Here is a 19836-nt window from a genome sequence, read left to right on the forward strand (position 1 = left end):
CTTTTGTAATGTCCTTGCCAGCTTTGGAATCAAGGTATTTCTGACCTTTTTTTTTTTTTTTTTTTAATAAAAGAGGTCTTTTCTATTCTCTGGACCTGATTTGTTGTTTGTAGGAGGATTTTAAATTTTTAAATAATGGATTGAATTTCTTCAGTAGATGTCTTCTTTTAGCAGTTTATAGTTCTATAACTTCCAACCCACAATTTTATACCCAGTGGTAGTATCTTTCAAAAATGAAAGTAAGTAAACAGTAATCTGACTTTTTGGATGAAATGAGCAACTCCTGTTCTCATGCAGTTTAGGATTGTGCAAATGTTTTAAAGGCAAAGGCCCAGCAGAATGTCAGGCTCCCTTTTCTGCATTTCCCTTTTCTCTGGTATCATGTGCCATCAAATCCTAACTTTCTTGTCACTTTGAACTTCAGCTTGTGTCTATTCATCTCTGAGAGAGTGCCTAAAGCTCTAGAACACTGCATTCTGTTTGGCTTCTAGGTCCCATGCAGTAAGTTGACCAATGCCCTTAGGACAAAGAGGTGCAGAGAATGCCCAGCTCACCTCACCTAGCTTCCCTTCTGCTGTGATCTTGGCTCTTAGAGCTGTGGCTGTACTGGTTTCTCTGTGTTGTCTTGAACTAGCTGATTTAGCAAACTTTTCATGTGTCATTGGATTCAGTTTGCTAACATTAGTGTTTTTCATCTATGTTTATAAAAAAGATTTGGATAATATTTTCTGTCTTCATAGTTCATCATCAAGTTTGTTATTAAGGTTTTTTTAATCTCCTAAGATGAGTTGTAAAATATTCTCTCTATTCGCTTGAAGAATTTGTAATATATTAGAATTTTGAATTTTTGGCAGGCTTGGTAGTAGAGCCATCAGAGCATGGGGTTTTGGGTTTTTTTTTTTGAGGTGCTTTTAAAAAAATTAATTCAATGCCTTTAATGATTATAGTTCTTCTTTTTAAATTTTAAAGTATAATTGACATAAGTCTCAGATATATGACATGATTTGATACTTGTATACATTGTGAACTGATCACCACAATAAGTCTAGTTAACATCTGTCACCATACATGAGAATTTCTGAGATCTACTCTGAGCAACATTCAAATATGCAGTACAGTATTATTAACTATAGTCATCATGCTGTACATTACATTCCCATGACTTATTTTATCACTGGAAATTTGTACATTTTGAACCCCTCCATTTTACCATCACCAGCCCCTGCCTCTGGCAACCACCAGTCTGTTTTCTGTACCTAATGTTTTTTTCTTTTTTAAAGATTCCACATACAATTGATATCATGCAATATTTGTCTTTCTTTTCTTGACTTATTTCACTTAGCATAATGTCCTCAAGGTCCATCCATATTGTTGCAAATGACAAGATTTCATTCTTTTTTATGGCTGAATAATATTCCATTGTGTACATATAATCACAATGGAATATTTTCTTTATCCATTCATCCTTCAATGAACATGTAGTTTCCATATCTTGGCTATTGTAAAGAATGCTGTGATAAACTTGAGGGTGCATGTATCTTTTCGAGTTAATGTTTTCATTTTCTCAGATAAATACCCTGAAGTAGGATTGCTGGATCATGTGGTAGTTCTATTTTTAATTTTTTGAAGAATCTCCACAATGTTTTCCATAGTGGCTGTACTGATGTATGTTCCCACCAGCAGTGCACAAGGGTTCCCTTTTCTCTACATCTTAGCCAACATTTCTTGTCTTTTTGATAATAGCTATTCTAACAGGTGTGAGGTGATATCTCATTGTGGTTTTGATTTGCAGTTCCCTGATGATTAGTGATGTTGAGCATATCTTCATGTACTTGTTGTCTGTCTCTATGTTTTCTTTGGAAAAATGTCTGTTCAGATCTTCTGCCCCCTTTTTAATTGGATTGTTTGTGCTTTTTTTTTTTTTTTTTTTGCTAATGAGTTGTACGAGTTCTTTATGTATTTTGGATATTAATCCCTTTGCAGGTAGATTATTTGCAAATATTTTTGCTTATTCATAAGGTTGCCTTTCATTTTGTTGAGTTCTTTGCTGTGCAAAAGCTTTTTTAGTTTGATGTAGTCTCACTTGTTTGTTTTTGCTTTTGTTGCCTTTGCTTTTGGTATCAGATCCAAAAACTCATCACAAAGACCAATGACAAGGTCAAGGAACTTACCGCCTATGTTTTCTGCAAGGAGTTTCATGGTTTCAGGTCTTACATTCAAGTCTTTAATTCGTTTTGAGTTAATTTTTGTGCATGGTGTAAGATAGTAGTCCAGTTTCATCCTTTTGCCTGTGGCTGTCCAGTTTTCCCAGCACCATTTATTGAAGAGACTGTCTTAACCCCCTTGTGTAGTCTTGGCTCCTTTGTCATCGTGGATTTATTTTTGGGTTCTCTGTTCTGTTCCATTGATCTCTATGACTGTTTTTATGCCAATACCATATTGTTTTGATTACTATAGCTTTGCAGTATAGTTTGAAATCAGGTAGTGTGATGTCTCCAGCTTTGACTTCTTTCTCAAGATTGCTTTGGCTATTCAGGGTCTCTTGTGGTTCCAATCAGATGTGTTCTTCTTGATTTAATTTTGGTAAGTACATTTTTCCCCCCAGGGAACTTGTTTATTTCCTTTGAATTTTCAAATTTTTTGTCTGTAATTTTCATGATATTCTTAATGTCACAGGATCTGTAATGATGTTTCCTTTTCATTTTTTTATACTGGTCATTTTTTTCCCTTCCTCTTGCTTAATCTTCCTAGAGGTTTGTCAATTAGTGTTTTCAAGGAACTTTTCACTTTATTGATTTTATTTTGTTTTTTATTTTATTAAGTTGTATTCTTTTATTACAGTCCTACATTTACTGTCTTAAGGTTTATTTTCTTGTTTTCTAATTTCATGAAATGGATATTTATATTTTATTATTCTTCTTTATATGTATCTTTATGTGTACCTTATAAAGCTATAGGCTTTAATGTATCCCACAAATTTTGATAATGTAGTATTTTTATTATCATCCAGTTGAAAATATTTTCTCAGTTTCATTTTGGTTTCCTTGACCTATGGACTATTTAGAAGTATTGATATTTTATTGTTTATTTATTTTTAATCTTTTTTTTTTTTTTGGCTGTATTGGGTCTTTGTTGCTGTGCACAGGGTTTCTCTAGTTGTGGTGAGTGGGGGCTACTCTTTGTTGTGGCGCGCAGGCTTCTCATTGCAGTGGCTTCTCTTGTTGTGCAGCATGGACTCTAGGCATGCGGGCTCAGTAGTTGCAGCACATGGGCCCTAGAGTTCATGGGCTTCAGTAGTTGTGGTGCGTGGGCTTAGTAGTTGCGGCACGCGGGCTGTAGGGTGCACAGGCTTTAGTAGTTGTGGCTCATGGGCTCTAGAGCGCAGGCTCAGTAGTTGTGGCACACAGGCTTAGTTGCTCTGAGACATGTGGGATCTTCCTGGACCAGGGATCGAACCTGTGTCCCCTACATTGGCAGGCAGATTCTTGACAACTGCGCCACAGGGAAATCCTTTATTTTTATTATTTAAACTTCATTTTTGTTGAAGTATAGTTGATTTACAATATTAGTTTCAGGTGTACAATATAGTGACTCAATATTTTTATAGATTATACTCCACTTGAATTGATTATAAAATATTGGCTATATTCCCTATGCTGTACAATATATTCGTGTAGCTTGTTTATTTTATACATAGTAGTTTGTACCTCTTAATCCCCTACCTGTATCTTGTCCTCCATCTCCACTGGTAACCACTAGTTTGTTCTCTATATCTGTGAGTCTGTTTCTGTTTTGTTATATTCACTAGTTTGTTTCATTTTTTAGATTCCACATATAAGTGATAACATACAGTATTTGTCTTTGTCTGACTTATTTCACTAAGCATGATACCGTTCAGGTCCATCCACGTTGTTGCAAATGCAAAATTTCATTCTTTTTTATGGCTGAGTAATATTCCATTGTGTGTGTGTGTGTGTGTGTGTGTGTGTATACCACATCTTCTTTATCCATTCATTTGTTGATGGATAGTTAGGTTGTTTCCATGTCTTAGCTGTTGTAAATAATGCTGCTATGAACATTGGGGTGCATGTATCTTTTCAAATTAGTGTTTTTGGGTTTTGTTTTGTTTTGTTGGGTATATATACCCAGAAGTAGAATTGCCAGATCATATGGTAGTTCTATATTTAGTTTTTTTAGTAACCGCCATACTGTTTTTTTACAGTAGCTTCATCAATTTACATTCCCACCAACAGTGTACCAGGGTTCCCTTTTCTCCACATCCTCCCCAACACTTATTAATTATGGTCTTTGTGTTGATAGCCATTCTGGCAGTTGTGGGATGATATCTCATTGTGGGTTTTGATTTGCAGTTCCCTGATGGTTAGTGATGTTGAGCATCTTTTCATGTGCCTGTTGACCATCTGTATGTCTTCTTTTAAAAAATGTCTATTCAGGTCTTCTGACCATTTTTAAAATTGGTTGTTTGTTTGGATATCGAGTTGTATGAGCTGTTTATGTATTTTGGATATTAACCCCTTATGGGTCATGTCATTTGCCAATATTTTCTCTTGTTTAGTAGGTTGTCTTTTTGTCAGTGGTTTACTTTGCTGTGCAAAAGATTAAGTTTAATTAGGTCCCATTTGTTTATTTTTGCTTTTGTTTCCTTTGTTTTAGGAAACAGATCCAAAAAAGTATTGTATGATTTTGGTCAAAGAGTGTTCTGCCTATGTGTTCTTCTAGGAGTGTAATGGTTTCTGGTCTTACATTTAGCTCTATAATCCGTTTTGTGTTTATTTTTTGTATATGGTGTGAGAAAATGTTCTAATTTCATTCTCTAACATATAGCTGTCCAGTTTTCCCAGCATCATTTATTTTCCCCATTGTATATTCTTGCCTCTCGTTGTAGATTAATTTTGCCCATAAGTGTGTGGTTTATTTCTGGGCTCTCTATTCTGTTCCATTGATCTATGTGTCTGTTTTTGTGCCAGTACCATACTGTTTTGATTACTGTAGCTTTGTAGTATAGTCTGAAATCAGGGCGTGTGATACCTCCAGCTTTGTTCTTTTTTCTCAAGATTGCTTTGGCTATTCAGTGTCTTTTATGGTTCCATATAAATTTTAGGATGATTTGTTTTATTTCTGTGAAAAATGCCTTCAGTATTTTAATGGGCATTGCACTAAACCTGTAGATTGCCTTAGGTAGTATGGTCATTTTAACAATATTAATTCTTCCAATTCATGAACATGGGGTATTTTTCCATTTCTTTGTATCTTCAACTTCATCAATGTCTTATAGTTTTCAAAGTATAGATCTCCTTCCTGCTTGGTTAAGTTTATTCCTAGGTATTTTATTCTTTTTCATGTGATTTTAAACAGGACTGTTTTCTTTTTCTTTTTGGTATTTCATCATTAGTATATAGAAAATCAACAAATTTCTGTACATTAATCTTTTTTTTTTTTTGCCTTTTTTACTTCTGTTTATTGTAAAGTTTATTTATTTTTATAATTGCTTCCATTTCAACATTTGCAAGGACGACCACAGAAACAAACTTTTTATCAAATTTGTTATCATATCCTAGTATATGCCTAAATTCTTAGAAAATGTCATTTTATATTTGCAAACATTCACTTTGTTTAAACATACTTTGGGGTGATTGATATGTTCATACATGTAAAATAGATTCTAGGTAATCAAGAACTAAAGCATCAGACAATCAGGAACAAAAGTTTGCAAATTAGCCTTGAATAGGATGTTTATAAATGAGTATTTTATTAATCAGTCTGGTATTCTGCTATAACAGAATACCGTATACTAGGTGCCTTAAACAACAAACATTTATTTCTCACTGTTCTGAAGGCTGGGAGTCTGAGATCAGCCTCGTGGTCAGCATGCTCAGATGCCAGCATGGTCAGATTCATAGTGAGGGCCTTCTACCTGCTTTTCAGATCACTGCCTTCTTGCTGATTCCTCACATGGAGAGAGAGAGAGCGCTCTGGTCTCTTCATCTTATAAAAGTACTAGCCCCATAATGGGGGCTCCACCCTAAGGACCTCATCTAAATCTAATTACCTCCCAAAGTCCCCACCTCCACATAGGGTTTCAACATATGGATTTTGGAGGAACACAAATATTTAGTCCATAGTAAGTGGCAAGCAGTTATTCCCTAAAAATATTTTATTTCAGGAAGTGTATTTTACTGAAGATCACAGGATATGTTGTTAGTATCTAAAATATTTGGGATCCATTATCTAACCTTTCAATATTAGCATCCAACTTGTATCATTTCTTGAATAACAAGACAAAGGTAGACTGATTTTTTCAATTTTTGAGAGAGATTAATGAATCAAAAAGAATGACAAGATTAATAGTTGCTATATTCTTAAAGTTATGAGAATTAAAATATTCAATATTTTTCATCATGGGGAGAGTATGTTTACTAATTATCAAATTGGAAAATTGAAATGATACACTTCAGTTCATCTCCAAAATGTAATATTACTCAAGTGATAAAAGCTTAATAAATGTATTTTTGAGTTCACTACTTGAAAATTTGAAAAAAATGCTCTCCTCCCCACAATGAAGGGGCTTTGATTTAGCTAGTTCTTATTGGTAGTTTTTCCAATGTTAGTAACTTTGTCATATAGAGTAATTACAGAGTATAGCCATGTGGGTGACTATTACATTAACTATGATTTCTCAATTGAATCTGTTAATTTAATAAGGAGTAAATGTCTAGTTCTTAACAATAACAATGGAGTTCTTCGTAGTACTTCACAAATCCCCAGCCAACCCTTGTCAATTAATTTAATTTGCTTAGTGGAATTTAGATGACCTTCATAAAATATTCTCTTGATTTATCTAGTCACGTTGTAAATAAAAAGATTAATCAAGGTGTAATACAAAAGAAAATGAGTTTCCTTTTATAGAATTTCACTTGATTAGAAAAGGAAATGAAGTCTATAAAATGTGGTAGAGAAGTATTAAAGCTCCTTATTCCTATAGGGCATATATTCTGCTGCTTTGATTCATCTTGGGGATGAAGTCTATAAATAAATGTATATGTAAGAAAACCACAGCATTTTCTCTTTAGATGATTCTAAAGTTTTCTAGTTACCTAGCAAAAATGGCATGGCATGCATATATATGTATATATGCATATATGTGTATATACATAATATGTCATGTTTCTGTATACATATATGCATACTGTACATAAATATCAGTCTTCAAAACTTAAATAAATTTACCAGTTGTTGATATACAGCTTTTCATGAAGGAATTTTGTAAGACAGATTAAAGACAGGAAGAATAGAAACTGCAAAACAGTGCCTCTCTAACATCTTTCATCTCTAAAACATAAACTACATTCAGTCATCAGGGATACAGACCTTCACGAAGGATAGAGAAGTATAATGAAATTGAATTTTCAGGTATTTTAGAATTAACAATGTGATGAGACTGACTTACTGTGATACTCACACATGGCGGATGAAAAATATCTGGTTGAGTTATTACAATTACAGTGATGATTTTGTCATTTTATCGCAAAATATAACCCAACATCTTCCACTTGAATAAGATTACTTAAGAATGTGTGCATAGAACATACAATTGGGTAAGGGTCTGCATTAGCTCATGGAGTATTAGGTGGCTCAATTCAACCTTTTCATGAGGATAAATAAAAGGTTTGACAGAATAACCAAGGAATCTTATTGGTGGTGTGAGATGTAGCACAAATACTGGGAAAACTTCAAGTACCGAAAGCTGATTCTGCTAAGAGGGCAGGCATATTCTGATCAAAAGGAAAAAAAGAAAGAAAGAAAGAAAAAAGGAGCCTCAAAAATTGGCTATCTTTTTGATGTCCTCCTTAGTCTATGGAGACTCATGTACAAGATGAGGGCATAGCAAAGGAAGAAATTATGACAAACCTTCACTAACTTAAGCTTTTTTCTTTTTTCTTTTTCTTTTAAGATTTAAACAAGGAACCAGCTAAAGGATCCATTCTAATTCACTATTTTTTTCTAACTCTCCCTCCATCCATCTTCCTCTCCTCCTTGGCAACCACTAACTAAAGCTTATATCCCCCAAAACTATGTACTAAGATAAAGATGAACCATAAGTTAAATAGCTCTAAAATGCACACTTATGGTCCTGTGTTGGATCACCCAAGTGATTTGGAAATCTTCAAATATTAAAATTGGAATAATGTAGTTCTAGACTAATAGAAACCCCAGAAGACCTCAGGAGAAAGAAACTCTTTCCTCCTCTACAGGGGAAAAATATTCTAACATCAAGTAAAGAAAGGTTGATTGGAAATTCCAATAAATTGTTTCTCTAACATTATTTCCAATGTCTGGATGCTTGAAGGGAATAAGCTGATGAAGTCATGTAGAGACATGTGACCTTGATTTATATTTTGGGTATCTAGGAGTCAAGATATTCCTTGGATAAGGAATGTTGTTGCTGCCATTGGCTGTATCAGGCAGACAGACAATTGTTAATGGCTCAAGATTCTATAAAAATATTGATGAACTAGTTGTTGGCCAGGGCATCCAGTGCTAAGATGACTACCAGAAGTATCTCCAAATATGTTGACCCTTGGGTCCTGACCTTTATCATGGGTGTCTTGGATAAAGGATGTAAAACAGCAACTTTCCAGTGGGTTTATCATGCATGATGGTAGTTGATACCATGTGTACAGTGTATGACTGTATATTAATCTTGTATTTTACAACTTTATTCTAATACAGACTTTAGGGGTTTTCTATATATAGTATCATGTCATCTGTAAAAAGTGAGTTTTACTTCTACCCTTCCAATTTGTCTTATTTTTCTTACTTGATTGCTGTGGCTAGGCCTTCCAATACTATGTTAAAAATATTAATAGAATTGGTGAGAGTGGGCATCCTTGTCTTTTTCCCAATTTTAGAGGAAAAGCTTTCAGTTTTTCACTATTGAGTATGATGATAGCTCTGCATTTGTCATAAACGGCCTTTTTTATGTTGAGGTATGTTCCCTCAATGCCAACATTGATAAGTTTTCTTTTTTTTATCATGAATGGATGTTGAATTTTGTGAAATGCTTTTTCTGCATCTATTGAGCTGATAATGTGATTTTTATCATTCATTTTGTTAATGTGCTGTATCATATTGATTTTTGTGGATATTGAACCATCCTTGCATCTCTGGAATAAATCCCACTTGATCATGATGTATGATCCTTTTTATATATGATCTTTTCTACATATTGCTGAATTTTGTTTTCTAATATTTTGTTAAGGATTGTTTGCTATTGACCTGTAATTTTCTTTTTTTTTGTACTGTATTTGGTTTTGATATCAGGGTAATGGTGGCCTCATAGAATGAATTTGGAAGTGTTCCCTCTTCAATTTTTTGGAACAGTTTGAGAAGGATAGGTATCAGATCTCTTTATATATTTGGTAGAATTCTCCTGTGAAGTGGGAAGTCCCAGATGCATATATGTTAATGAATGTTATATTCTCTTCTTGTATTGATCCCTTTATCACTGCATAATGCCCTTCTTTGTCTTTTGTATAAAATTTGTTTTAAAGTCTACTTTGTCCTATATGAGTATTGCTACCCCAGCTTTCTTGTCATTTCCATTTGCATGAAATATATTTTTCCCTCATTTTCAGTCTCTGTGTGTCTTTAGCTTTGAAGTGAGTCTTTTGTAAGCATCATATGGATGGGTCTTTTTTTTAAAAACCCAATGAGCCACCCATAATTCTTTGTTGAAGTATTTGGTCCATTGACATTTAAAGTAATTATTTATAGGCATGTACTTATTGCTATTTTGTTACTTGTTTTCTGGCTGTTTGTGTAGTTCTTCTGTGTTCTTTTAGTTTCTTCATTTGTGGTTCATCCTGTTTGGGAATCTCTGTGCTTCCTGTACCTGGATATCTATTTCCTTCTGCAGGTTTGGGAAGTTTTCAGCCATAATTTCATCAAATAGATTTTCAGCTCCTTTCTCTCTTTCTCTTCTCCTTCTGGGATCTCTATAATGGGAATGTTAGTATGCTTGATGGTGTCCCAGAGGTCCCTTAAACTATCCTCATTTTTAAAATTTGTTTTTCTTTTTGCTGTTCTGATTGGGTGATTTCCATTATTCTACCTTCAAGATCACTTATGCTTTCTTCTGTATCACTTAGTTTGCTCTAATTCCTTCTAGTGTGTTTTCCATTTTTTACTGTATTCTTCAGCTCTGATTATTTTTTATATTTTTCTAGTTTTTGTTAAAATTCTCACGTGTTCATCTATTCTTTTTTCAAATTCAGTTAGCATACTTATTACTAATGCTTTGAGCTCTTTATCTGGTAAATTGTTTCTGTTTCATTAATTGTCTTGTTTTTTTCAGGGTTTTTTCCCCTTGTTCTTTTGTTTGTAACAAATTCCTCTGTCCTCTCATTTTGTTTAACTTTCTCTGTCTTTACTCCTACTTTTTCCAAAATTTCACACTGGTTTTTTGTGTCATATAAATGACAGATCTTCTGTATTTTCTAGCTTAAAAAAATCTCTCCAGGCTGTATTTTACAGATTTCTTCTCATATTTTCTACTGACTAGTAATCTCTTCAGTTATCTGGTGTTAAAGCCATCCTTTGTGATCTTATTTTCACCTTCTGTATTTTTTAGTTCTTGAAGTTTTATTTGGTTGTTTTTCATATTTGTTTTGTTAGTTTTATATTTTTTGTTCCCTGTGGATACTTCTATATTCCTTTAAATATAGTAAGCATAATTGTTTTTTGGGCTGAGTCTGATAATTTCAACATCTGAAGTCTTTATGGATTTTTTTTTTGGTATTTGTTTTGTTGACTCTCACTCCTGATGTCTTATTTCTAATGTGTCTGGTTATTTTATCTTCACGGATATGGATTGATCATATCTTCACTGAATGAATAAATGAATACCCTTTTCCATACTCAAAAAAATTCTATTCTGAGGAGAAAAGTGTGAAAGGATACACATCAACTTCTTAGCATTCATTGTATCTGTTTGGGGTCAGGGAGAGAAGTATAATAGTTAACTTTTATTTCATTTGTGGCAATATTTATGTATTACTTTTATGACTTGACTCATAAAATAGAAACACAGCTCTTCTGAGGCTCTTATAACTTGGCTATATCACCTTCTATCTTTTTATATTGCTGTTATCTTCTGACCACCTGGTCAAGCCTGCCCCTTTATTAAAATTTTGAGACTATGGTTATCTTTCTCTTTATCCAAAGTGTAAACAATTATCCTGAATGATATTAACACCATGTGCCTAGTCGATCAAATCACATCAGCCTCTGAGCTTCTTGACCTCTTCATTTCCCATGACCTTTACAGTTTATCCACACACTTTCACAGCCAGCCACTGGGCACTACTACCACCAGTTTGTTAGTTTACTAGGGCTTCCATAACAAAATACCACAGTCTGGGTGGCTTAAAGAACAGGAATTTATTTTCTCACAGTTCTTTAGGCTAGAAGTTTAAGATCAAGGTGCTGACAGGTTTGATTTCTTCTGAGACCTCTCTCCTTGGCTTGCAGATGGCCACCTTCTCACTGTGTCCTCACATGATTGTCCCTCTGTGTCCTAATCTCCCCTTCTTACAAGGACACCAGTCCTATTGGATTAGGACCCACCCTAACAACTGTATTGTAACATAATTACCTGCTTAGAGGCCCCATCTCCAAATACAGTCACATTCTGAGATACTGGGGGTTAGGACTTCTGCATAAGAATTTGGGGGGCCATGATTCAGACTACAACGTCTTGTAAGAACTCAACTTTAAAAGTCAACTATTCAGATATCTCACATTCTAACCTCAACCTCTCTTCTATCCAGCCTGTTAACTTAGCTACTTCTGCTCTACTTGTTCTCTGAAGTCACAGGCACCCCTTGTTCATTCACCATTTGCTTTCCCTCACTCATTAGTCCACTCTTGTCTTAAGTTCCCCCTATATCCGGCTTAAATGTCATGATTCTTTTCAGTAGGGTTCAATAGCACTCTTCCAATGCCTTGAGCTCCCTTCTCTTTTTTTCATACACTTCTGGCAAAAATCCGTCCCTGGATGCCCCCAACTGATTTATATTTGCCTACAGTGATTACCAAGGGCAGCTGGAGATAGTCATACATCAGGGAAGATTAGCTTCTCCATAATTTAGTGACTCTAATGGCCTCAACACAACTCATGGTATGGCTTAGCAATCCTATGACATTGTTCTTATCAACTCTCTTTCACCCACAATGAACACTTAAAAACGCCTCCTCTCCTCAAAGCTTCAAGCCTCCCACTAGCTCGCTCACTCTCATTCTCAGCATCACTTATTTCATAGAGTAGGAGCCCTCTGCCAGGAACTCCTTTACCTTCCCACTACCAAACGTAAAATTCTGTTACCTCTTCATGTATCTGCTGCTCTTCCCTTTTTTTTTTTTTTTTTTACAATAAAGGTGCTGTGTGCCTTCCTACTTGAGGCCAATTCTCCCTTGTGACCTTTGGATTCTACTCCCACTTTTTTCAACATTTCACACATTTATTTTCTCTTTTCTGTCATATAAATTTAACCTTGCCTGTTAAATGGATTATTTCCATCAGTATTTAAATATATTCAAGACTCTCTCATGTATAAAAAATAAATTCCTTGACTTCATGTTCTCTTCCAGTCACTGCTCCATCTTTCTCCTCCCAGTTTTCTTAAGGCGATTGTTTATTCCCACGAACTGCATTTCCTTACACCTACTCCTTCCTTTACACATTCTTACGAGTTTCTTGTGTCTCATAATTCCACCAGATCAGCTCTTCTAAAGATACCGGTGGTATCCATTTAACAGTTTTAGTTCTTATATTCTTGCCCTCTTAGCCTCAATTGACCTTGTTGACCCTCACTTCCTCTTTGAAATACCATCTTTCTTTGATTTGGGGGACATTATGCTCTCCTTGTTCCTTCTCTTACATCTTGTCACTCCTTCTCAGTCTCCCTCACTCAGCCATTGAGTGTTGTTTCCCCAAGGCTCTGTCCCAATCTCTCTTCTCACTCTGTTCTCTTCACCTAGGTGATACCACCAAGGCCACAACTTTTTTAAAAGCCCAAATATGCCACAGGATATTTGCACATGGTATGTCCTTTACATAGCATGCTCCCTCAAACCCTCCCCTAAGTCATTATAAAAATATCTTCTACTCATCCTTCACCTTGAAACTTAGGTACCACCTTCTCAGGAAGCCTTGTACAACCTCCTTACTCTTGCGGTACCTCTGCAACACTTATTGCGGTTATAATTTGCATTTATTTATATGAGTTGTTAAATGACAGGCTCTCCCATTGGAGGTAAGCTTCATAATGGCAGAGGCAATCCCTATTTTTCTTATTATAATTTTGCCTCTAGCCCTCTACAAAATTCTGAACACATAATAGGTGTATAATAAGTATAGAATAAAATAACTGAATGAATAAACATTTCGAATAAACATTCTGAATAACGTTTCTGTAGACTATCAAGATGGGGATTTCCCACACATGGTTAAATACATGATTTTGGACTGGACTAGAGAGATTAATCTGGAGTCTAATTGCTTGTGAGTGGTAATGAAGGCTTGATCGGCTATAAGATTTCCCAGGGCATGTTTATGGAGAGAAAGAAGAAGAGGGAAGTGAACAAAAATCTTGGGGACATCCACATTAAATGAACTCAGGCAGAGAGAGGATGATCCATCAAGGGAGGCTGAGGTTGTATATGCCATTCACGTACTGCAGATTTTCCTTGGCAGTCCTAATTTTAATATTCTGCCCTTTGGGCTAACATTTCACAACCAAATTTTTGGCTCAGAAAATATGGCATCTATAAGGGAAATGAATCTAAATCTAATTTTAACACTTAGCTTATTAATTAATAATGATATAATTGTACTAATAATTGTGTATAGTGATTAATAAGATTGACTAAGTTCCTCACTGTGGTTATTACTGGTAATAAGCATCTTTAAAAAATGGCTAATATACATAGCAATTATAGTTTGCCTGGTTTAAAATCTTTTTGAACTGTGCTTCTAAAAATTTGCCTAAATGTAAATGATATGTTTTATTTTTTTTTTAGCCTGAAAGTACTTTACTGATTATTTGTGAGAATGGCTATGTTCTTGAAGCTCCATTTCCAACTATAAAGGAGGAGGAGGAGGACCATGATGTAGTTTCCTATGAAATCAAAGACATGTGTATAAAATGTTTCCATTTCTCAAGTGTCAAATCTAAGATTCTGGTATGAAATACCCTTGAAGCATTGTCTTCTAATTTTTTTTCTTTCTTAGAATATAAAATATCCTGTGTTAAGTGCTGGGAAAATACGAAGAAGAATAAGACATAGACTTTTACTTTAAGGAGCTTATTTGGTAGAAAGCAGCTTATTGTATTAGAAGGTGGTAATGAGTAGATATTAAAATCACAGTGCAAAGAAAAGAATTTTAGGGGCACGCAGAGGAAAGAATATATGATTCTGATAGAGGGGTGAGAGGAGGTCAAGGATGACTTCATGGAGGTGATATTTAGTATTTAAAGAATGGGAAGGATTTTGACAGGTTGAAAATGAGGAGGAAGGCAATAAAAGCTGGGAGAACATCCTGAGGGAAGGCAGAGTTGCAAGAGTTTGGGTGTTTTCGAGAAATGAAGAATGGACCATGAGGCAGAGGGATGCAATTTGTGGAGGGGTGTAACAGGAGTCTGTGACCACCACATGGAACCCCTTAAATATTAGCCAAGATGTTTTAATTTAATTTTTGGGCCATTGGACTCCATTTTGAATTTTTGAGGAGGAGATTGATGTGATGAGATCATATAAATTTGGAAGTTAATTCTAAGAGGTAAATGGAATAAAGAGGTAAAAGATGGGAGGTAGGGATGCCAGTGCTAGGGGGCTTTTGCAATAGCCAGTTGATAGAGGCTGAGGGCCTAAATCGCTGTACCGCTAAAGATAGAAACAGCTTCCCTCGTGGACTATTTCAATCCACCAAATTCATGGATTGACAGTGATAGGCTCTGAGAGAAACTATATTTAACTTCTCTATTAGGAAAAAAAAGGCAAAATAATTTCTGTAAAACCAGGGTAAATGGGAGTTATGCAGAAAGTCATTCCAATGATTTGAAAATTTTAACAATAAAAGTATATTCCCAACTTGATAATAATCTTTAAATGACATTATTTGTTACATTAGAGCTGTGAATTTTTCTAGGACTCTATCTTCCTCCTACTTTCTTTAATAATAGTGTGAATGAATGAATGAATTACAGGTTTTTTTATCTCAATATCTCTTTTGCACAAGAGATTAATAGAAATTGCAAAGAGAAAGAAACAAAAGGAGTTGAAGGAGAAGGAAAAGGAAGAAAGAAGGAAAAGCCTAGAAGCAGAGATGGGAGAAGATGGAGAAAAGGAACTCCAGGGGGAAGAGGAGGAGGAGGAGGAGGAGGAGCCATTACCCGAAATCTTTATTCCTTTAACCCCCTGTCACATCCTCTGTGGATTTTACTCTGGGCCAGGGAAGTTCTGGGTTTCTTTGGTAAGTAATAATGTAATAAATTTTTATCTCAACCCTAATCTAATTATAGGTATTATTTTCCATCACTTTCTTACTTCCTTACTCTATGGTAAGACTCCAGCTGTTAACTACTACTGAAGGTGTGAATTTTGATGAATGAATGTGAGTTTGTTTTTATATCATCTTAATATGTTTTATATGTCTACTTATTGTATCTGTTATCTGCGACAATCACACGTTTCAGAAGGTCAAAGGGGAGGAGAATCAAAGGTAGAAGGGCAAAGGGCTAAGGGGTATTCCAGCTGTGTTTGTCATTTTAAAATTTTGAATATGATGGCAGCACAGTCCACTAGACTTTTGCTTACCTTTCATTATCTACAACTATGCTGTGTGGCTGCATGGAAGTCTGGGAAAATGACTGTTTTTAGATGGTCACATTGCCACCCTGAGTGAAATTGGGACTTGGCTAATAAGGAAGAAGAGAAAAATGTGAGACAAGTACCTGCGAATGTTACAATAATGTGACAATTACATCCCCTAATTATATATTTTCTATTCTTATAAAATATTTTATTGATCTATTGCAAAGCAAGATTTCCTTCATTATGAATTTATCACAAATTTCAATTCCATTCACCAAAAAAGTAATAATTGACATAAAAGTATATGTGAAAGACTATCTCCAATTCGTAAGTGGTATCAGATCTTTTGCCAGGCCAGGAGACTGCCTAGCTGAGTACTGTTGCTATAAGGAGTGATGAGAGTTAACTCCACTCCTCTTCAACATTTCTTAGAAATATATCTTTGATAGCAACTTCTAAGGAGACAAGCAGCAAGAAGGATAGAAAGTAGTGATGGAGGCACCTTAGGATTCCATGTAGTAGTGCCTTGAGCTTTTATCTTCTGTGCTTTATGAAACAATTATCGATGGCTACTGTTGTGTGGGGTTCACGGGGTAAAGGAATAATTAAGACATGATCCTGCCTTCTGAAAGTTCCCTCATATCATGAGGGAGAGAGGCACAGAAACAATTGTACAGTAATATAATAGAGTTCTAGTGTCCTTGAAACATATGTAGGAATTATTAATTATTTAACAAGCATATTTAATGCTTACCTTTAGGGGTGCCAGATAAGTATTACATGGGACATACTTACACTAAAAACATATTTGTTGTTTATCTGAAATTCAAATTAACTGTGCATCCTGCATTTAAAGACTTTTTTCCTGGTTTTACTGAGATATAATTGACATGCAGCATTGTGTAATTTAAGGTATATAGCATAATGATTTGACTTGCATGTATCATGAAATGATTACCACAATAAGTTTAGTTAACATTCATTCTGTATTTTTATTTGCTAAATCTGGAAACCTGCTTATTCTATACCAGACACCATTCTAAGTGACCACCCTATAAAATAAGCGCTCTTCATAATTTGCATTTTACATAAGAAGAAACCAAGGAGTGGAGAGGTTAGGTAACTTATCTGAGGTTGTATAATTAATGAGAGGTGGAACCAGGATCTGGACTCAGGCAATCTGGGTCTAGAGTCCACGCTCTTAACCATTAAACTACACCAGCATACAAGGTCAAGGCATAGTTCAGAAGAAGTGACACTAACCCTGCTTGACTCAACTATTTGCCAACTCTGTACCTGCATCCAAGCAGATGCTGCAGAAAACCAGTCTCATTCTGAAGGCACGACCACAGTTCTCAAATCAGCACTCACAGTGCAGGCTGGTTCTACTGCCCAGCCATGTTCACTTTCCCACTTTCCAAATTATCGCTTTAATTCTTCTCCCATCAATCATTTTGTACCTTCCCTCAATTTCTAATGATAACCTTATCTCACATTTCTTTTCTGTTTTCTTTTTCTTTATTTTTTTTTTTTTTGGCCCCACTGAGCGGCTTACAGGATCTTAGTTCCCCAACCAGGGATTGAACCCGGGCCCCGGCAGTGAAAGCACAGAGTTCTAACCACTGGACCGCCAAGGAATTCCCATCTCACATTTCACTGAGAAAATAAAATAAAAACAATCAGATGGAATTTCCTTATCTTGTCTTAATGAGATCTAATGTCCTATGGAGATCCATACACGTTTGTCTGCTATTGTTAACAATTGGTGAATGGTCCCCTGCAACTTTCCAAGGACACTATTCCAAATGGCCTCTTGATCCCATCCCCTCTCACTTTCTCAAAGATTTTACTCCTGAAATAAACTAGCTGGTCTCCTGTATCTTCAACCTCTCTCTGTTTACTCAGTTCTTATCGTCAGCACATAAACATGCTCCTAGTACTTAAATTTGTTTCTTTCACATCTCTTTTCTTCTCATCCACTGCTCCTTTATAGGAAAACTTGAAAGAGTTGTCTGTAGTCACTGGCTTCATTTCTTCACCTCCTATTTGGTTTTTAACACATTCCAGTCAGGTTTCTAGCTCCACCACTTCAAGTCATCAAAGATTTTCCTACTGCCAAGCTCAGTGGTCACTTCTCTGTCCATTTGACCTCTCCAAAACATTTGATAAAGTTAACCCTCCATTCTTCTTAAAGCATTTTCTTTTTTGGCTTCCATGACACCACCATCTGCTGGCCACTCCTTTTCAGCCTCTTTTGCTGCCTTCTTATATGTTGAACTAGCTTTGAACTTTGAAGTACTCTAGGATGTGGTCTTGGGTGCCCTCTTTCTTGCTAGATGATTTTATCTGGTCCCAAGATTTTAAATATCAAATATATGCCAATAAATTTCATTTTTATCTCTAGTCTTGACCTCTCCTCTCATATTCGGACTTGTATGTCCAACTTGACATCACTACTTGGCACCTCAAAATGGACATGCCCAAAATATAACTTTTTTTAAAAAAAAATTTTATTTATTTTTATTTTGGCTGCTCTGGGTTTTAGTCACGGCACATGGAATCTTTAGTTGCGGCATATGGGATCTTTAGTTGCGGCATGTGGACTTCTTAGTTGTGGTGTGCGGACTTCTTAGTTGTGGTGTGTGGACTTCTTAGTTGTGGCGTGCATGCAGGATCTAGTTCCCCAACCAGGGATCGAACCTGGGCCCCCTGCATTGGGAGCACAGAGTCTTACCCACTGTACCACCAGGGAAATCCCCAAAATATAACTTTTAAATCACACTTGCCCTGTGCAAACCTGCTCCATCTCCATCTCAGTAAATGGGACAACCATCCATCCAGTTACTAAGCCAAAACTCTGAGTTGTTAATGATTCTTTTCTTTCCTTTACCTTTGATATTCTTATTTCAAAGTATGTCTTTTGTAAGCAGTACATGGTTATGCTTTTCTTTTTAATCCTGTAGTAAAATCTTTATTTTAATAGAACACTGTGTCCTTTTATATTTAACGTAATGGCTAATATAGTTTAGATTAAATCTACCATCTCATTATTTCTGTTTATCACACCAATTCTACATTTGGTTTTTCACCTTCTATCAGATGATTAGGTAGTTTTTCCCCCAATTTTCCTCCTCTATTAGGTTATTAGTTATACATTTTTTTTTACTATTTTTTTTTTAGTGGTGATGCTAAAGGTCATAGTATATATCCTTAATTTAATATAATTTGGTACAAATTTATTCTTTTACTAGCTCTAGAGAAAAAAGATCTTAGGGCACTTTAGTGTTGTGTATCCTCCCCCACACCTCATTGTCACACTGTGTGTGTGTATATATATATATATATATATGTATATATATATATACACACACACACACACACATATATATGTATATATAAGTTTTGGGGTTTTTTTTTTGCCTTATAGTGCCTATTTTGCCTTTAAAACTTTTAGTTCTTCTGTATATTTTCTTTTTAAAACTTTGATATCTTCTTATCATCTTTTGTCTTCCATTCTGCCATCCATGTCTTTTTCTTTTTAATTTATATTTGGCTGCATTGGGTTTTTGTAGCTGTATGGGGGCTACTCTTCATTGTGGTGCGTGGGCTTCTCGTTGTGGTGGCTTCTCTGTTGCAGAGCATATCCTCTAGGTGCGCGGGCTTCAGTAGTTGTGGCACGCAGGCTCAGTAGTTGTGGTTTGCGGGCTCTAGAGCACAGGCTCAGTAGTTGTGGTGCACGGGCTTAGTTGCTTCACGGCATGTGGGATCTTCCTGGACCAGGGATCGAACCTGTGTCTCCTGCATTGACAGGCAGATTCTTAACCACTGCGCTACCATGGAAGCCCCAGGTACACCTTTTTATTGTTATTTTTTGTAACCTATGCATCTTTTTTTCTTTTGTTGCTTTGAAGATTTTGTGTTAAAAGGTGTAACTTCTTTATT

At 35.5% G+C, this 19836-nt stretch overlaps 1 protein-coding gene across 1 annotated transcript in view; it reads left to right on the forward strand.

The window, feature by feature from the left end:
* Positions 1 to 19836, forward strand: part of CFAP44 (cilia and flagella associated protein 44) — a 126391-nt gene that overhangs the window by 46059 nt on the left and 60496 nt on the right. The window contains exons 16-17 of the mRNA XM_068546749.1: positions 14101 to 14262; positions 15320 to 15553. Coding sequence (XP_068402850.1) covers positions 14101 to 14262; positions 15320 to 15553 — 396 coding nt within the window. The remainder of the gene's footprint in view (positions 1 to 14100; positions 14263 to 15319; positions 15554 to 19836) is intronic.

This window comes from Eschrichtius robustus, chromosome 6, assembly GCF_028021215.1.
Source record: "Eschrichtius robustus isolate mEscRob2 chromosome 6, mEscRob2.pri, whole genome shotgun sequence".
In the NCBI taxonomy this organism is placed as follows: Eukaryota; Metazoa; Chordata; class Mammalia; order Artiodactyla; family Eschrichtiidae; genus Eschrichtius; species Eschrichtius robustus.